The 17108-nt window shown below is 35.5% G+C and overlaps 1 protein-coding gene across 1 annotated transcript in view; it reads right to left on the bottom strand.

The window, feature by feature from the left end:
• Positions 1 to 4281: 4281 nt before the first annotated feature.
• The window catches only part of LOC134746526 (potassium voltage-gated channel protein Shaw-like), a 224299-nt gene continuing 211472 nt past the window's right edge, over positions 4282 to 17108 (bottom strand). The window contains exons 9-11 of the mRNA XM_063680938.1: positions 6966 to 7116; positions 5572 to 5679; positions 4282 to 4872 (exon numbers count right to left, since the gene is read on the bottom strand). Coding sequence (XP_063537008.1) covers positions 4424 to 4872; positions 5572 to 5679; positions 6966 to 7116 — 708 coding nt within the window. The 3' untranslated portion in view covers positions 4282 to 4423. The remainder of the gene's footprint in view (positions 4873 to 5571; positions 5680 to 6965; positions 7117 to 17108) is intronic.

Genomic DNA, 17108 nt, shown 5'->3' with positions numbered 1-17108 from the left:
ATTACAACGAATAAGTTAAAGTATTTCTTGTATTTACAGAAAAAATTGCGAGTTTCCTTTATTTCCTTTAAAGTTTTGATTTCTGTCCGTAGACCAGGTAAGTATGTCTAAACCAAGTCACATAGTTGCAGCCCCGCAGACAAAAAGGCGTTTTTCATCGACATCACACAAACATCATAAGAATTGTCATTATTTCTAAAACAAGACGAAGGAATGAAAATTTAAATGACATTTTAGTCTCTAAATGCGGTCCAGAGTAAACCTTTAAAATATGTCGGGTTACTTCCCACCGTGTATACTAATTTGGCACCGAGGCAAATCAAGTTAGCATAAAGATTAATCAAATTAAATTTTTATTATACTATTTTAAAAACTACAATACAATGACACTCACACTCAAAATAAACTCAAAATATCACAAGTAGATAAATGTGTCAATTCAAAAATATGGAATTATCCAGAAAATGTTTTCAATCAATCAATCAACAACCCACTTAAACTTAGGGATGATTAGGGAGAGGACCTCTGATGCTCGCGCGGGTTCGTACCTGGTGCAAAGGTTGGCCATCGCTATCCAACGTGGTAACGCGGCAAGTGTGATGGGCACCTTTGCACCCGGTACAGCTCGCGGAGGTCTTTTTGAATAGAATATTTTAGTTAGTTTTGTAGTTTATTGTTTAATTCCATTTTTTTTTATACACTGTAATGTCATGTAAATGTGTTTTCAATAAATTTATTCTTTCCCTTAAACTTATATTTATCTACAATTTAATTGTTACTCATAATTGAATAATTCAACGGTCATTTTAAAAGCCCCACGCCGCGAATTAATTCGAAACCAATTTAGTACATTTAGATAGAGTTAGTTGGCCACTTTTGTACAGTGTCTATTTATAAACTAACCTTATTATTATTTTGACCATATATTTTATTTTATTTTATTGTAATGTATTTCCTTTGAGATTGTGTAATTAATTTCGACATTACTGGTAGAGTAATGTGTCTTATAAATGTATTTGCATGCATTATATACTATGTTTTATGTGCAAATAAATGATTGATTGATTGATTGATTGATTGAATTTGGCACACATTTTTGAGCATATAAGCGATTTTCTAGTAAAACATCTCTCATTAAATCCAATCTGACAAAACAATGGAAACGGTAACATTAGAAAAATATACTAGATCCTATGAAAATTACAATCGTTAGTAAACATCAATATTACTAACCAAAATGATTGGGGTCATTTCATAAAAAGTTCTACTTTGTCGGGTACGTGACGCGTATGGCAGCTACCTTAACCTTTTGGACGCTAATGACGAATATATTGGCAGCGTAGGTCCAACGCCAAAGACCGATTAATCCATGACAGATTACAGAGCAACATAGACCTCCGTGCACTCGCATAAAGTTCAATTTCAGTATTGACACTTGCGTGACGTCCGAGTGACAGCTTTTGTGTTTGACACGGCGTCAAAAAAGTTAACCTGCAGAAATCTGAGGGCCTAACGCGAAGCACGTTCGACGTGTTGCCTCTCTGTCGCACTTGTAAATTCGTATGTAAGTGCGACAGGGAGGCATAACGTCGAACGTGGTTCGCGGTAGGCCCTCTGATCTAGCTAGCGCGAGTGCACGGAGCGGGCGCCACGCACGCGGGTGCTATGTAGGTAAAATCCGTCGCATGCAAGCTTCCGCGCCAGTTAGCTTTGCTCATACTATCTTTTGTTAACCCGCTCACCCGCTCCGTGCAACCGCATCAGCTTGCGAACGCCCTTACATACTGCTGAATTTAAAGCTTAGTTATTAATTAAAACGTTATCAAGTCAAATATCGGCTTCTTAGCTTTATCAGAAAGGTAAAAAATAGCGTCACGTGCCCAACACTTTTTTGAAATTCCCCGTTGGAGCATCCACGAATAATTATTATTCTATAATTTAGGAATATTAAAGATAAAGGCTGGTGTACACTAGAGCTGTATAACGTTAAGACTATGAATATTGTACTTATTTCTATTAGTACAATAGCAATAGTTTCGATTTCGAATAAAACATACTACTCGTAGCCGGTGTACTCTGGCCTTTATTACACGTATGAGGGATTAGCGGTGGATATTTTATCCAGTGTTTTTGATCTTAAGCAATTGAATAGTATCATAATAGTATCATAATAGTATCATTATAATCCCATTCAATGATGACATCGTAAAACACATCTTTTAGCACACGCCATAAAGCTCTAGGGTAAACGCAGCGTAAAGAACAGCCGTCTTCGGGCTCGAGCCCTCTACCCTAACAACCTACTTACATAATTACATCGCTTGGCACGTTCGTGTGAACCTTACATTTACCCTCTCCGACTTAAGAGCGTTTTCACATTTTCCGCTCCGATATCGGATGTAGGATCCTCACGGGGGGGGCGCCCGAGCGCCGTTTTTAGCGGTCGCGAACACTACAACAAGCATTATGCTTACACATACGCATGCAAACAAATATTATCCGACAGCTGATGGGGGGCTCCGACATGGCTGAATTTATCGGAAGCGCCTTTCCGATATCGGATGTCGGGAAGGCGCCTATGACAAAAACAGCTGCAGATGAGTGCCATTATGCGTTATTTATCGTTTTTTAGTAATAATTATTTATTAAATGTATAAATAAATACAGAGAAACACATATGTCTTACATTTTACTTCCTTCCGACATCCGATATCGGATCGGACAATGTGAAAACGCTCTAAGGCGTAACGTAGACGATCAATTTTAATCCTCCAGTTGATGCTTGGTCTATAATTTTGAATTACCTACGCACACGCGAGCGTAGTAATATTTTTCAGGTATAGCAGAAGTTGCTAAGCGGGCGAGGTGTTCGAAATTACCTTGCCACGCTCTTATTCTCTTAACAATAAAGTCGCGTCAAGATCATTTTGAACACCTCGCCCGCTTAGCAACTTTTGTACTGCTTAAGAATGGGCAAAACCACGAGTCGTGCTGTTACTAACTTCACAACTTTTTCTTAGAAATTGTACTGTTTTAGTGTGATGCGAAAAGTTGGATTTTGCCAAAAAAAAATTACTTTCACATTCGATACTCGCTACTACTCTATACTAACTATTCTAAAATACAAATATGTAGTTGTTGAAATACTTCAAACATGGTTTTATTTTCATTTCATGTTCATGAATATACCGATACTGTTTACTAGCCTTTTAAGGTTTTAATAATATTAATAAAATACTTTATTGTGCACTACAAAGAAAAATACATGTTACAAACAAAGACACGACATAAGTAAGTAGGTAACAACAGGCGGACTTGTCGCTAAAAAGCGATCTCTTCCAGACAACCTTCAGATAGCGATTCAGAAGTAGAAAGAGATCCTTTTTTTGCTAGAGCACAAGATATATTATTTCTCTTTATATTAATCACAAAAAACGTTTGTTCTATCATTATAGAGTAGATTAAAAACGAACCTCTACGTTGCACCTTTGAAACAATACTATAATTATAGTAAGATTGAATAAGTATTAACAATTTGTACAATCACTGAGTAAAGCTCATGAAACTTTATTTTCAATCTATATTTGGCACAAAAAACGGCAAAATCTAAAAATTCGGTTTTGATCCTGAATTCTTACAAAGAAATTCTGAGAAATAAAATGATTATTCATCGATAAAAATAACATTTCCTGAGCTGTACTCGTTATTTTATTACTGTTCAAACAACTTAATGACATCTACTGACTTTTTAAACTCCTATTTACATTTATTATATTGGAATAAAATCCATTCCTTTTATTAAAGTATGCATAAATATGTAACATGTTTAACAATGACAAAGTAAAATACAACATGTTTGGACACTGAAAAGTTTAGCTTTTATGGATTTATAGCTAAATTTATTTTTAAAAATGTTAATCAAGAGTTCTCAGGGGAAGCAATTTTCTAATCAGATTTAGGTACAATAGAAAATATTTGGCAAACGTCAAAGTCGAAACTTTGCTTAGATTACAAGCAATCACTGTATTGTCTTTCATTTACAAAATATACAAAAATTGGCTACAAATAATAGGTATCACCAAAACGACATCCGTTTGTATCATCATTTTGATATTAGCGATAGTAACAATAATCTGCCTGTTTTCCACAGTAAACATGAAAATGCAAATTGACATTTAAATTAATATTTTTTTGATTTAAATTGTATAATTAACGACTATGTTCATATTTAAAGACCGATCTACAGATATAGGTTTTGGTAACACAAACTATAAGTAAACCAACATATAGTTACAGGGCTTTGTTCTACAAATTTAATAAGTAAATTAATTTGAAAAACCTACATTATTTCTAATGGGAGACTTTAAAAACTTGGGGTTTTAATTTTATTACATTTACCATCGATCTATAAACTAGAATCGTATTAATAAGAATTGTTATTAGGACTATCATCATTTGAACTGCTCACTACACTAGTTTCAATCGTTTTGGCATCAATTACATTTGAGTTAATTTCATCCTTGCTATAAGAATTGTCAGTAACATCACTAACATCATTATCTAGAGTATAATTTTCACAATCTACTTTAACGCTATCCTGTGTACTATCTAAGTTTTTACATTCATCTTTAGAGGAACTGTCTGGGGATTCTTTGGTTTCTCTGTTGGGTGGTCGAACAGTGGACATCGTGCTGGTGAGAAATACAGATTGCAGGTTGTAGCCTGGTAGTAGTTTTGGTTGCAATGGTAGCATGAGGTCTAGGGCTCCCGTGGTTGCGGGTCGCGGTTGCAGGGGTGGGGCCGTCATCAGGGGTGGTTGCAGTGATGCAAGGGATATGGCGCCGGCTTGAGTGTTCACGATTGGGCTCTCGACTGTAAGAGAAATTCGTTGAGCATTTTATATTGTATTCAACATTTCTTTCTATAATTTTCTTAACTTTATTCAAGCACTAAAATTAGACCATAATCTAATTCAATGAACAACAAAAAGAAAATTTATAATTAGAGTGTTATTTCAATAAAGTAACATGTCATAATAAGAAACATTTTTGATATTGGAAATTTTATCAGGAAGTGCCAGGGACATTCTTCTAGGGAAAGGTTTGACGAATATGGATGCGTGAGTAGAAAACTAAACGTCGCAATTTGACTACATATATCTAATAGGACTTCATTCACATAATTTAAAATGATAGCAAAATATACAGCTTTTCTGCTGTATATGTATTACTAGATAAACAAAATTTTTAATTTGCACTCTTCTGCGCAAAATGTATTATGTTGGTGTCTGTTGTAACTTTAATAAACAAAATCAACATAATTCATTTTTCATAAATTTATTTCATAGAATATGGTATATACAATTTTGGTGTCGTTGTTTGGTATAGAACAGCATATTCTGCCAACACCACTTTCGTCCAAATTTTGTCAAAGGAACTAACCCTCAAAAATCTTGCATTCTGCTCTAACGTTGACCTTATGGACGTTTAGACTAAAGGAGCACTATAGAGGGACGGCTCTGCCTCTTGTCAAGAGTAGGGGGTGGTTCAATGACCAGGACGGTTGGTTTACCAATAGGAGCTCGTGCTTGCAGCGGCTGCACTGACGCTGTCGATGGTCGCGTCAGAACGTTCGGAGGGCCCTGCAGCGCGAGGCTGATCATGTTCATCCCATTCACTCCTGGGAAAGAAGGGCATGTTAACGATGTTTTGTCTCAACGGCACTGGAGTCTCAAGTTAGGTCTTAATGTAGAAAATATAACACTGTGTAACAATGTGCTAAAGAAGGTAACTAGCAACCTGAAGACTTTGCTAGGCTTCGTGGAGGAGCTGGGGTGGTTAGAGTAGCGCTACCTCGTTTCACGCAAAATAGGCACATTGGATGTCGATTTGCGGAAAATGCCCAGCATAACTAACTAACTAACTAACAATGTGCTAACTCATACCAAGATAATTGGGCGTTTTTTTTTCATTGTAAGTTCATGAGTAGTTAGAAATCCGTGAAATTTTAGGTTTTTTACGAGCCCTTTAAAGTCTACTAGGTGAAAAAAGTGTCCCATTTTGTTCTGTTCCAATAACGCTATTATTATTATTTTTCTATTTTTTTAGTAGCGTTTTGGAAGTAAAAAAGTTTTAGGTAAAAAATGGGACACTCTTTTTACCTAGTAAATTCGATAGGGCTCGTGATTCTGAGTTGGAAAAACCTAAAATTTCGCAAATCTCTAGCTTTAAAATTCCTTATAAATTCATTACATACCACTGAAATATACGCCTCGTTTCGATTTGCGGTTGTATAAAAAATACACGCTGTATACTTAAATAACCCATCCGTATGTATACGTCGATAAATATAACTAAAACTTGTAGTCACGTACGAAGTTACGAACGTATTCATCTATCGTAAAACCCCACATTACGCGATTTTATTCCAGGTACCTCCATCATTCCAGCAAATAAAAGGAAAAGCGATCGCTCACAAATTATACGGCATGCGAGCACTGAATTCATAAACAATGCTTTCACTTGATTACCCTACGACTAGCGCCCTCTATTTCCTTACATACGTAACACTTATACGCTAACTTAACATAAATATTAAGCGCCATCTATTCAAAAACTTAAGTAACTAATAATCATTCGGACTTCTCAAACCTACAAGAGCCTTTTTTACACAATATTTTTAAAGGATTCAAAAATATCTCGAAAAGTTATTGTTTACCTTTTTTTGAGTCATTTTAGTGGAAAAATAAGGAAGTTATATTTAATCTAGATTACTAAACACTATAACAATCATTTTGTAAAAGAATAAATTAACTCTTGGTTTAAGTTTAACCCTTAACAACACGAGTTTTTAAGATATTTGATTATGAACGTTAACGAAACATCATAACTACTTTGACTACGTACCACATTCGTACGTCAGTGTTTAAGGATTAATAACTACCGCCATCTACCAACCGTACTCACCAAACTTGTTCCCACCGGGAGATAAGTCCTTCAACACGACGGGGTGTTTCACCGCGTTCACCCGCCGGTTCGACGCAGTCACGTCGCGTTTCCTTCTCGGCTGCTCCACTGGTAGCACTCGACGCCGCTTCTTGGGAAGTTTTGACCGCGCCTGCGGACAGATGGCGCTGTTATTAATTTGAAGTTTTGTGAAGGTTACGGGGTCAAGGATTATTTTTCTGCGAGTTCAAGGACTTCTGCTTCATTTAATAGAGACGCTTTGTTTCGGAATAAAAAGGAAATTTAGTTTACAATGAAAGTTTATTTTTTGAAATAAAGTAGGTAGGTATACTAGGTATGTTGTAAATTGCTCGGAAAATTCTATAGATAGGTTGGGTTTTAGCAAAGATAGATATAACTCCGTAATAGATAGATACAGTCTAAGGAAAAAACGTGCCTCGAAAATCACGAAAATTTGATTCTCGATCAGATGGCGCCACTAGTTTTGGCCTACTCTCGTATAGAGGGCGTTGACGGTTTCCTTTGTTATTTATAATTTTAACGCATATCCGTTGAAGAACATGGGTCAAAATCATATAAAAATAATTAATGCAAATAAAAAAATCATTTATCCATATTTAAATACATTTGAACGTATTTTTATAAATCTTCATTTTTAGTTTTGAAGTATGTCGATAGATGGCAGTGAATTTACTGTGGTTACAAAATTTACTATGACAGTACCGCTCTATAACCATATCCTCTTTGGTTTTAGTCATACAATAACAAGAAATATTGATGTAAATATAGGCCATGAAGCTGAAATATGAGAAACGTTCCTATTTTAATGGCGATCTATGTATATATATATATAAATGCGTGTGTCCTGACTGACTGACTCATTCATCAACGCAAAGCCAAAACTACAAAAAATAGAAAGTTGAAATTTGCACACTAGGTTCGATTTATGTAATTTGTGATTATTTGTATATTGTTTCTTTTTCTTTTTGTATTTTCTGTGTAAGTTAGCAGTGGTTTGGTATTTTACTGTCATACTGTTTAACTTGTTTGATAAAAAAATAAAATAAATAAAAATAAATAAATAAAATGTACAAGAAATAATCAGCAATTTTGAAAAGTTCAACCCCTAAGGGAGTTAAGAAGGGGCTGAACGTTTGTTAACGTTCAAGTTTTATTAAGCTAGGAACTTGAAACTTCGTGAAAAGGTACATGGTATAAAACAATGTCGCTTCCTGCTGTCTGGATGTATGTCTGTCCCTGTTGATGCGGTTTTTTTTAATAGATAGATAGATTCAAGAGGAAGGTTTTAGTGTATAATTTGTAAAGGTTTTGTGCGCCGTGCGAAGCCGGGGCGGGTCGCTAGTTATATTAATATATAAGAAAAGGAAATTAAAGAGGATGAAAGTTTGGATCAAGGTTAATATTAAGTTAGGAACTTCAAATTTCGTAATAAGACATTTCCATAAAATACGAGAGAGATAAATTCCAGCGGTTTTGAGAATTCATCCCCTAATAGGGTTAAAAAGGGGTTGAAAGTTTGTGACGGGAAACGATTTGAGAAGGGACTTGAAATTAGTAGGAAATGAAAATATTAGAAAGTACGAAAAATAATTTGACCCAAAAGCGTTTCTCTCACTTTTTTAGTACAGGTACTAAATGTGGCGCTAATTTTAAACACTATATACGGGCTAGAAAAGGGCCGACGACTCGACTTTCACTTAATTTCGCATACACCAATCAGCGTGGGCCTTCTTCAAGCTCTTATCAAAACCAGTTCAAAAGCGTACCAAATTGTTAAATCTAAATCGGACTCCTGTTAAAACATTTGTCCTTTTTTATAATTATAACTGGCGCGGAGCGATTTTCCTTCAAACCAAATTCCATTATTGCCCGCGGGCTTAAAAAAACATACAGCTATTTTCACCACATAAAATTGAACATCACGTACCAGTAATCAAGCGTTGAATCAAGCTCGATGGAAAAGGTCAACGAAAAAAAACTCAATAAAACAAACTGCGCGGAAATTTGGGAGAATCTCTCTATGCCAATAAAAATTCTAGTGCACACGTTTGTTCGTGCAACATCCACCGGGTACACACCTACTTAATGGGTCATAACATAAAACATTTTCCAAAACATATCACTTTAAAAACAAAAAAAATACCTTATGTTCCATCTTCATTATTAATAATACACAGTTCATTATTAATTATTAAACCATATTACAGCGGGGCTTAAGGGTTTAGCGGTTTAAGCTTAAATAGGTAACAGACAGAGTTATTACACATTTAAAATATTAGTAGGGATTGAATGTCAATTTCAAAAAGTTTGATCAAATGCCGCAATGGCGGCCGTAACATGCGGTCCCTGAACACATCATACACAGCTTAGAATATGTGTGTAGATAAACCAATGTATGTAACTGTACTTAATTAGGTATTAAAACACTCGTGTGATGTTTTAAACCCACGCTCGTATTTTAATGCCTTTCACTATCAGTTACAACATAAACTACTACAAATTTTTATTTTAAACGAAAAATTGAAAATTCACCGCTTCCGGCAGGACTCGAACCTGCGACTGTATATAAAAATAATATAAAAGTTTGTAGTATTGTTCGCAGACGTATCAGCGTGATAAAAAATGGTTTACTATTAATTATATTTTAAACGCAAAGGAGTTACATTTACAACGCACGCCGTTTTCAACTTCAACAGAAAATGATGTTTTCCACTCGTCTCACTTTTACGCATTCATAAGTTTTGAGACTGAGGGAGATAGTAATACGACCCTAAAATCACCATTTTAACCCAAATACCTCATAAAACGCGCCTATTAAAACTGAAGCAAGAGATTTGTAGCATTTTGATTATTTTTTAAGGGCGTGAAAGCATTGATGTTGAAGAGTCTTTCAGTGATGAGTACCTATTTCACTTTTATTCGTTACAACAGCTAAAAGAGGTTTAAAAATCGTTTTGAGTGTCATGAGTATATTATACAGCTAGCCTGCCGATAGATGATGATGATGATGCTCTCCTGACTGATTTCGGCCACAGCGACTGTGTGCTCTGGAGTAGGCAATTTCTAATTCGCGTTATTAGCGTGTAGCTGATCCGCTCTCTGGTGCGCCGATAGACCAGAGGGATAGCAAGCTGGTATCGCCAAAGGCATACATTCTATGTAACATTCTCCCCTGTTCCCCCTGGAGGCGCTCATACCTGTAGCTGATTCTAGATTAAGTAGGTAACCCGTAATTTTTCAAAAAACTGGACAAGTGTGTGTCGGACTCGCCCAACGAGGGTTCCGTACTTTTTAGTATTTGTTGTTATAGCGGTAACAGAAATACATAATCTGTGAAAATGTCAACTGTCTAGCTATCACTGTTCATGAGATACAGCCTGGTGACAAACAGACAGACGGACAGACAGACAAACGGACAGACGGACAGTGGAGTCTTAGTAATAGGCTCCCGTTTTTACCCTTTGGGTACGGAACTGCTTTGCCGCTCGAGGGGATGTAGTGCATAATTATTTTCCATCGTATTCTCACGGAAACGTACGAACGTGTCTATTTCAGTCAATCTCGGTACAAAAAGTACTGACGTTGACTGAAGTAGCATGACAAATACGAGTTTCTGAGAAAATATGATAAACAATATGCACTATTTACATCTATACGCATACCCAACACTCACATAGGCCACCGCAGGGCTAGGTCACTTTTTCTTTAGAAAATGACATCTACTTCAGTTTGTACGTATGCTGTTCATACAGAACCAAAAGTGCACTCACAGTAGTTGGTTTGGACCCTCATTGTCGACGATGGATTTATATATTTTCCACCTTTTAGCCAAAACTGAATAAAAGAACGACAACAACTCTACGCTTCACCGTTTTGAATCCTGGCAGCCCTCGCCTACTCGCTTCTCTTTTTTAGGGTTCCGTATCCAAAGGGTAAAAACGGGACCCTATTACTAAGACTCCGCTGTTCGTCTGTCCGTCTGTCTGTCTGTCACCAGGCTGTATCTCATGAACTGTGATAGCTAGACAGTTGAAATTTTCACAGATGATGTATTTCTGTTGCCGCTATAACAACAAATACTAAAAAGTACAGAACCCTCGGTGGGCGAGTCCGACTCACACTTGACTGGTTTTTTTTCATTCTGTTGCACAAATTAAAAATATCGTGAGTCTATCCGCAACTGCAGACCTGCTAGTTTTATGTTTTATTTATTTCGCCGTAGTACGCAATATATTTAAAGATGAAACTTTTTAGAGTTCAGAATAAGCGTTTAAATAATTTATTTAAATAGTTGCAGTAGTTAGATAGTTGCAGAAATGAAGTGACGTCACAAATATACCAAATTTAATGTATTTTGGTGGCCAAAGTGATTATTTATTTTGTTGATTGCGCGATGTAGAACTGCATAACATTTCCGTACTAATTATTTCTACACATATTACAGTCAGCATGAATAGCGGCAGATGAAACAACGCGCCAAAAGTATACCCATAATTACGCAATATAACAATAAAAATATGGTAAAGAATATATTAATTATCACCCCTGAATACCGTAGCAGCCACCCCTGAATACTTTCCCAAATAGAAATACGGTATATCTACGGTTCGCTTTGAAAGTATCTACCACAAATTTCTATTACAGCTAATATTAAGCTATTAGAGAACTTTATGCTGACTACTATTAGCGACATTTTTTGAACACAGTGGCCAAAAAATAAATGTCTCTGCCCCTTTCTCTGCAAGGCGTAAGCGGCACAATGAAATACATAAACAACTTGAAGACGTTTATGTTCTTATTCAGTCATATTATGTAATGAATGTTAGCAAAGATAGATATAACTCCGTAATAGATGGATACAGTAAGAAAAAAAAACGTGCCTCGAAAATCAAGAAAATTTGATTCTCGTTCAGAGGGCGCTACTAGTTTTGGCCTACTGTCGTATAGATGGCGTTGACGGTTTCGTTTGTTATTTAACAATTTTAACGCATATCAGTGAAAGAACATGGGTCAAAATCATAAAAATAATTAATGCAAATAAAAAAAATCATTTATCTATATTTAAATACATTCTATCGTATTTTTAGTTTTAAAGTGTGTCGACAGATGGCAGTGAATTTACTGGGGTTACAAAATTTACTATGACAGTACCGCTCTAGTATAAGTTACTCTATGATGTTAGTAACTAAAGAGAAATTACATTGAAATAAAACTATGAAAATGGATTATATCGCGTATAATGAATTTGTTTTCATAGTTTTATTTCATGAGCAACTATCGCGGTAACCGAAGACAATATTAGAAATTACATTACTAACATTTCTCCCAACTTGTAGTCCTACAAAGTATACAAAACAGAGCACTAAAATTGTCACTACGAGTTTACACTTAATATGTGTCGCTCTCAAGTAAAAGGTATCACATTGTCGCTTACCATAAGGAGGCTCTGACAGGTTATTCGTATAAAGACGCAAACAAATCTCTTCCTTATAGTAAGCGACAAAGTAGTACCTTTTGGTTGAAAACGTCACATGCCGCATGGTAAATAGACCGCGACAAACACTTTTATTAGGTGACAAAACGAATGCGAAATGACAGGCGTGCCGGGATAAATATTTAATAGGGAAACGTAGGTCACCTTCGGGGAGGAAAATACTTATTTGGGGCATTCCATAATGTCACTTACGAAATGCTTTGCATTGTATGGCAGCTACTCGTACCTGAATCCGATGCGTAAAGGTCAAAAATATATTGCTAATTTGTTAACCAAGTCATGAAACATTACCAGACCAAAAATCGCTTTTTCAGTATTTTTAGAAGTACTAAAAGTACCTCAGGTGCCTTATTTTTGGGTGTATTGTTTTTACGTTTCAGGAAATTGTGGTTTGCTTGATATGGGCAATTTGTTATTCAAGCATGGAAAATAGGTATTAACCCTTTACCTACGGGGACTTTGAACACCCAGACATTTCTTTGCACCTATATTAATCCCAATGCATAATGTGACTGCTATTACCAAGACACAAGGTCTCGTTTTGATTAAAAAAAATATTGAACATGAACATATCTACAATCAACTATAGTTGACACCCGTACTGCAGCGGTGTTGTCTTGCTGGCAACTCTGGTTGACACCCGTCCCAAGGAAAAGACACGGATTTTTTGTTCGTTTCAGTACTATATAGTCGTAGTAGCAATATGCAAGTTGCGGAACATTTTCAAAATTACTGGAAATTACTAGAAACTTTCATGAGAAAGATCTTACGCAAGTTTCCATTTAGAAATTATCGTTCAGATTAGGGGTTAAACTCCATGTACTAAACAGTTAATTTAGGTCATACATTGGCGTCTGTTTCAACTGACATCGAAATCGAGACAATCGTCAGAACGATTGGCAAGTACAGAAAAAAAAACCAAAAATTTTCCATGAGAATTTTACAATTTTTGAAAATTATCTTTGGTATACACTGCTACTCCATAGTCTGCAAAACGCAATATACCTACTTAACAAAAATGTATGAAAGTTGAAAAAATATACGCTTTTTATTCCACGCGATAAAATGCATAAATAAGCTAAATAAAAGAAGAATTAAAAGCGCGTCAGCATGCACGTATCGCGACAGCGGCAGTATGAGATTTGCATATATTTGCTGCCTCTGAAAAACGTGGAAATCATATTAAATGTATGAAACTGTCAGCAAATGAATAATACTACTTATGAAATAAAACTATGAAAACGGATTATATCGCGTATATTGAATTTATAATACATCCCGACGTTTCGAACTCTTTACAGCGTTCGTGGTCAACGGGTGACTGAGGAAAAATTACAAAATGCAAAAATACCCACATACTAAAATAATGAACAATCATAGACTACAAACTTTAAGGCTGGTTGTACATGCAAAATCGGTTCATAAGGCTAGTTATACACTATAATTATTTTTCAAGTAAAGATATATATATATACGCGATAAAAAAAAAAAAAAAAAAAAAAAACTATGCCGGCTCCAACCCTACACCACGGACCCGAGAAGATTTAATTCCCTCCTAAATTGTAGGAGGGTATCCCAATATGGGACCGGCAACAAACTCGGCGGGACACATCTTTTCAAAACATCAGAATGTCCAGCATCATCCAACACTACGGTCTCACAGTCTATGTCTCGCTTGCTCCTTTATCAGGTGGACTACAGGATCCCAAGCTGGTGGTAGAGAAAAAAAACGCTAACGCTGTAAAGAGTTACGAACGCTGTAAAGAGTTCGAAACGTCGGGATGTATTATAAATTCAATATACGCGATATAATCCGTTTTCATAGTTTTATTTCATGAGTAACTATCGCGGTAACCGAAGACAATATTAATACTACTTATTCAATAATTTATAATGTAATTAATGTAGCGGCTGAAATCAATTTATAGAATCCTTCATTTACAAGTCGCATGGTAAGATATGTAAAAAAAAAACAAACAATAATAGTTACTACTACAGTAAGTAAAGGGGCCCACTGTCATATTTTTGTTCTAACTGACAGGACGATATCGTCCGGCGGACTGACAACACACACACGTAAACACGCGTTCATAATTTGAAAACAAATGAAGAGTTTTGTTTGTGTTGTGGAATAAACCCAAATCGCAAAAAAGATATGGCCGAATTGATTTGTGATTGCGGACCGATTTGCTTTCGATCATATTTTAAGAAAGAAACTAGGTAGGTATATAAAATTAGCATGATGATAGAATATTCAATATAAAGACACTGAAAGTATAGATAAACCGGCCAAGTGCGAGTCGGACTCGCCCACCGAGGGTTCCGTACAAATTAAACTTTTTTTATTTTTAGTATTTGTTGTTAAAGCGGCAACAGAAATACATCATCTGTTAAAAATTCAACTGTTTACCTCTAGCGGTTCATGAGATACAGCCTGGTGACAGACAGACAGAGCATACGGAACCCTAAAAACGCTAAATAATATTTAAGAACTTTATGCTAATTATGATTCATTTATTTAGACATCTATTTACAAAATTAAAACCTTAAAATTTATATTTGTCATATTTATCATACAAACTGGTATCTAAAGATTTTGCTACAGTTATCTGTTTCATACGAGTACTGCAAACATTTAGTCAAATATACGAATATTTATGGTAGAAATAACTGGCAATTTTCAAAGCATCTGCATTGCGGTACGGTTTAATAATCATATAAAAATAAATCACGTTTTATTCCTTTTAAATAAAACTCAACTTCAACGAGCAATTAAAAACAAAAAGCAATAACTTATATACCAAACCACTCCAATATGTATCTATCTTGACACTTTGTCGTTAAAGCTTCAAAGTAAAGTGATCCTTATTGACTCCAAGTTTGTTTCCTAACGTCTCCAGTTTGCCGTAAAATTATTTTGCAGCCATTTTACAAATTCACAGCGTAAACCTCCGTATTTTCATCGTTAATAGGAGGCTGATTCTGTTTTATAAATTTGATATGAATTTTTATTTTATTTTGATACGATCTTCAAGAAAAGAGCGTATTTCCATCTTAAAGGCCGGCAACGCACTTACAACCCCTCTGGTGTTGCGGGTGTCCATGGGCGGCGGTAATCGCTTACCATCAGGTGATCCGTCTGCTCGTTTGCCTCCTATTTCATAAAAAAAAAACTTGAAGATCGCCCACGCTGATTGGTGCAAAGTGTAATTAGTGACAGTAATTTGTAATTGTGTTATTTGTTATTATTTGTTTGTACCTGATTGTTATTTGTAACAAGTAGTAATAACTTATATGTCCCTATTTGTTATTTATGTTTATTTGTTTATTTATGTTATTTATGTTTATTTTGTTTGTTTGTAATTGTAAGGTTTTCAGAAAAAAATGTACCATTTACTTTTTTTCGAAAAACCATCAACTTTTGAGTTATTTAGACTCAGAATCGAACTGTTGAGTTATTTAGACTCAGAATCGAATCGTACTTTCGAATGAGACAAAAAAAAGTGTCCCCAGTTTTTCATACACATTTTGGGTGTCAATTTTGTAACGGTCCATACAAAGTGTTTGTGAAAATGCGTTACAAAACTGTCATTTTGTTGGGGACATATTTTTTTCCTTATTAAATCGGTAATCCTCGTGATTCTGAGTATGTCTGTTCACACTCGTCGATAATAAATTGTTTAATCAGAATCGGGCTCAAGACGGAATACGGACGGAACTTCATACATATTTTCGACATAACGAGTGCCTACGAAATTTGAAGAATTCTGGGCATCTGAAAACATGTTAGTTACCTATCTCGGGGAATATGAGCGATATTTTTTCTGGAATTTTAAAGCTGTTCGCTGACAGAAAATTGATCTTGCTTGGCATCTCGGCGGTCGTTTAACATAAAAAAATATTGATGAAGTAACGTTGATTTTTTGTTAGAGGGTATTTGACTGTATTTAAAATAAATTATTTTACACCATGCATGAAATAGAGCACCAGAAGATTAATAGAGAAACGTAGACAGCAGTTATTTTTAGGGTTCTGTACCTCAAAAGAAAAAAACGGAACCCTTATAGGATCACTCGTGCGTCTGTCTGTCTGTCTGTCTGTCTGTCAGTCTCTCTGTCTGTCTGTCTGTCCGTCTGTCACAGCCTATTTTCTCCGAAACTACTGGACCAATTAAGTAGAAATTTCGTATACATATGTAAGTTTGTGACCCAAAGACGGACGTGTAACATAAACAAATGAATTTTAAACATGGGGGCCACTTTTGGGGGTACTTAAATGAGAAAATTTAAAAAAAATCTCAAATATATTTTTTTTATAATTTTAGGATAAACAATTTAGAAGTTATTCAAGAAAATAGGCAAAAAATGACCATCCCCCCCATTATCTCCGAAACTACTGGGTCTAAAATTTTGAAAAAAATACACAAAATAGATCTTTACCTATAGATTACAGGAAAACCTATTAGAAATTGCATTCAAGCGTGAGTCGGACTTAATTACTTAGTTTTTGATCCGACCCCTACGGGTTTTTTAAAGACATTTTACTCACGTTTCACATAAAAAATACATTGTCTAAATTGTGTAATGTACGGAACCCTTGGAACGCGAGTCCGACTCGCACTTGGCCGG

Source organism: Cydia strobilella, chromosome 13, assembly GCF_947568885.1.
Source record: "Cydia strobilella chromosome 13, ilCydStro3.1, whole genome shotgun sequence".
Lineage (NCBI taxonomy): Eukaryota > Metazoa > Arthropoda > Insecta > Lepidoptera > Tortricidae > Cydia > Cydia strobilella.
Note: the sequence above shows the minus strand (reverse complement) of the source record. Positions and strands in the feature narration are given on the sequence as shown.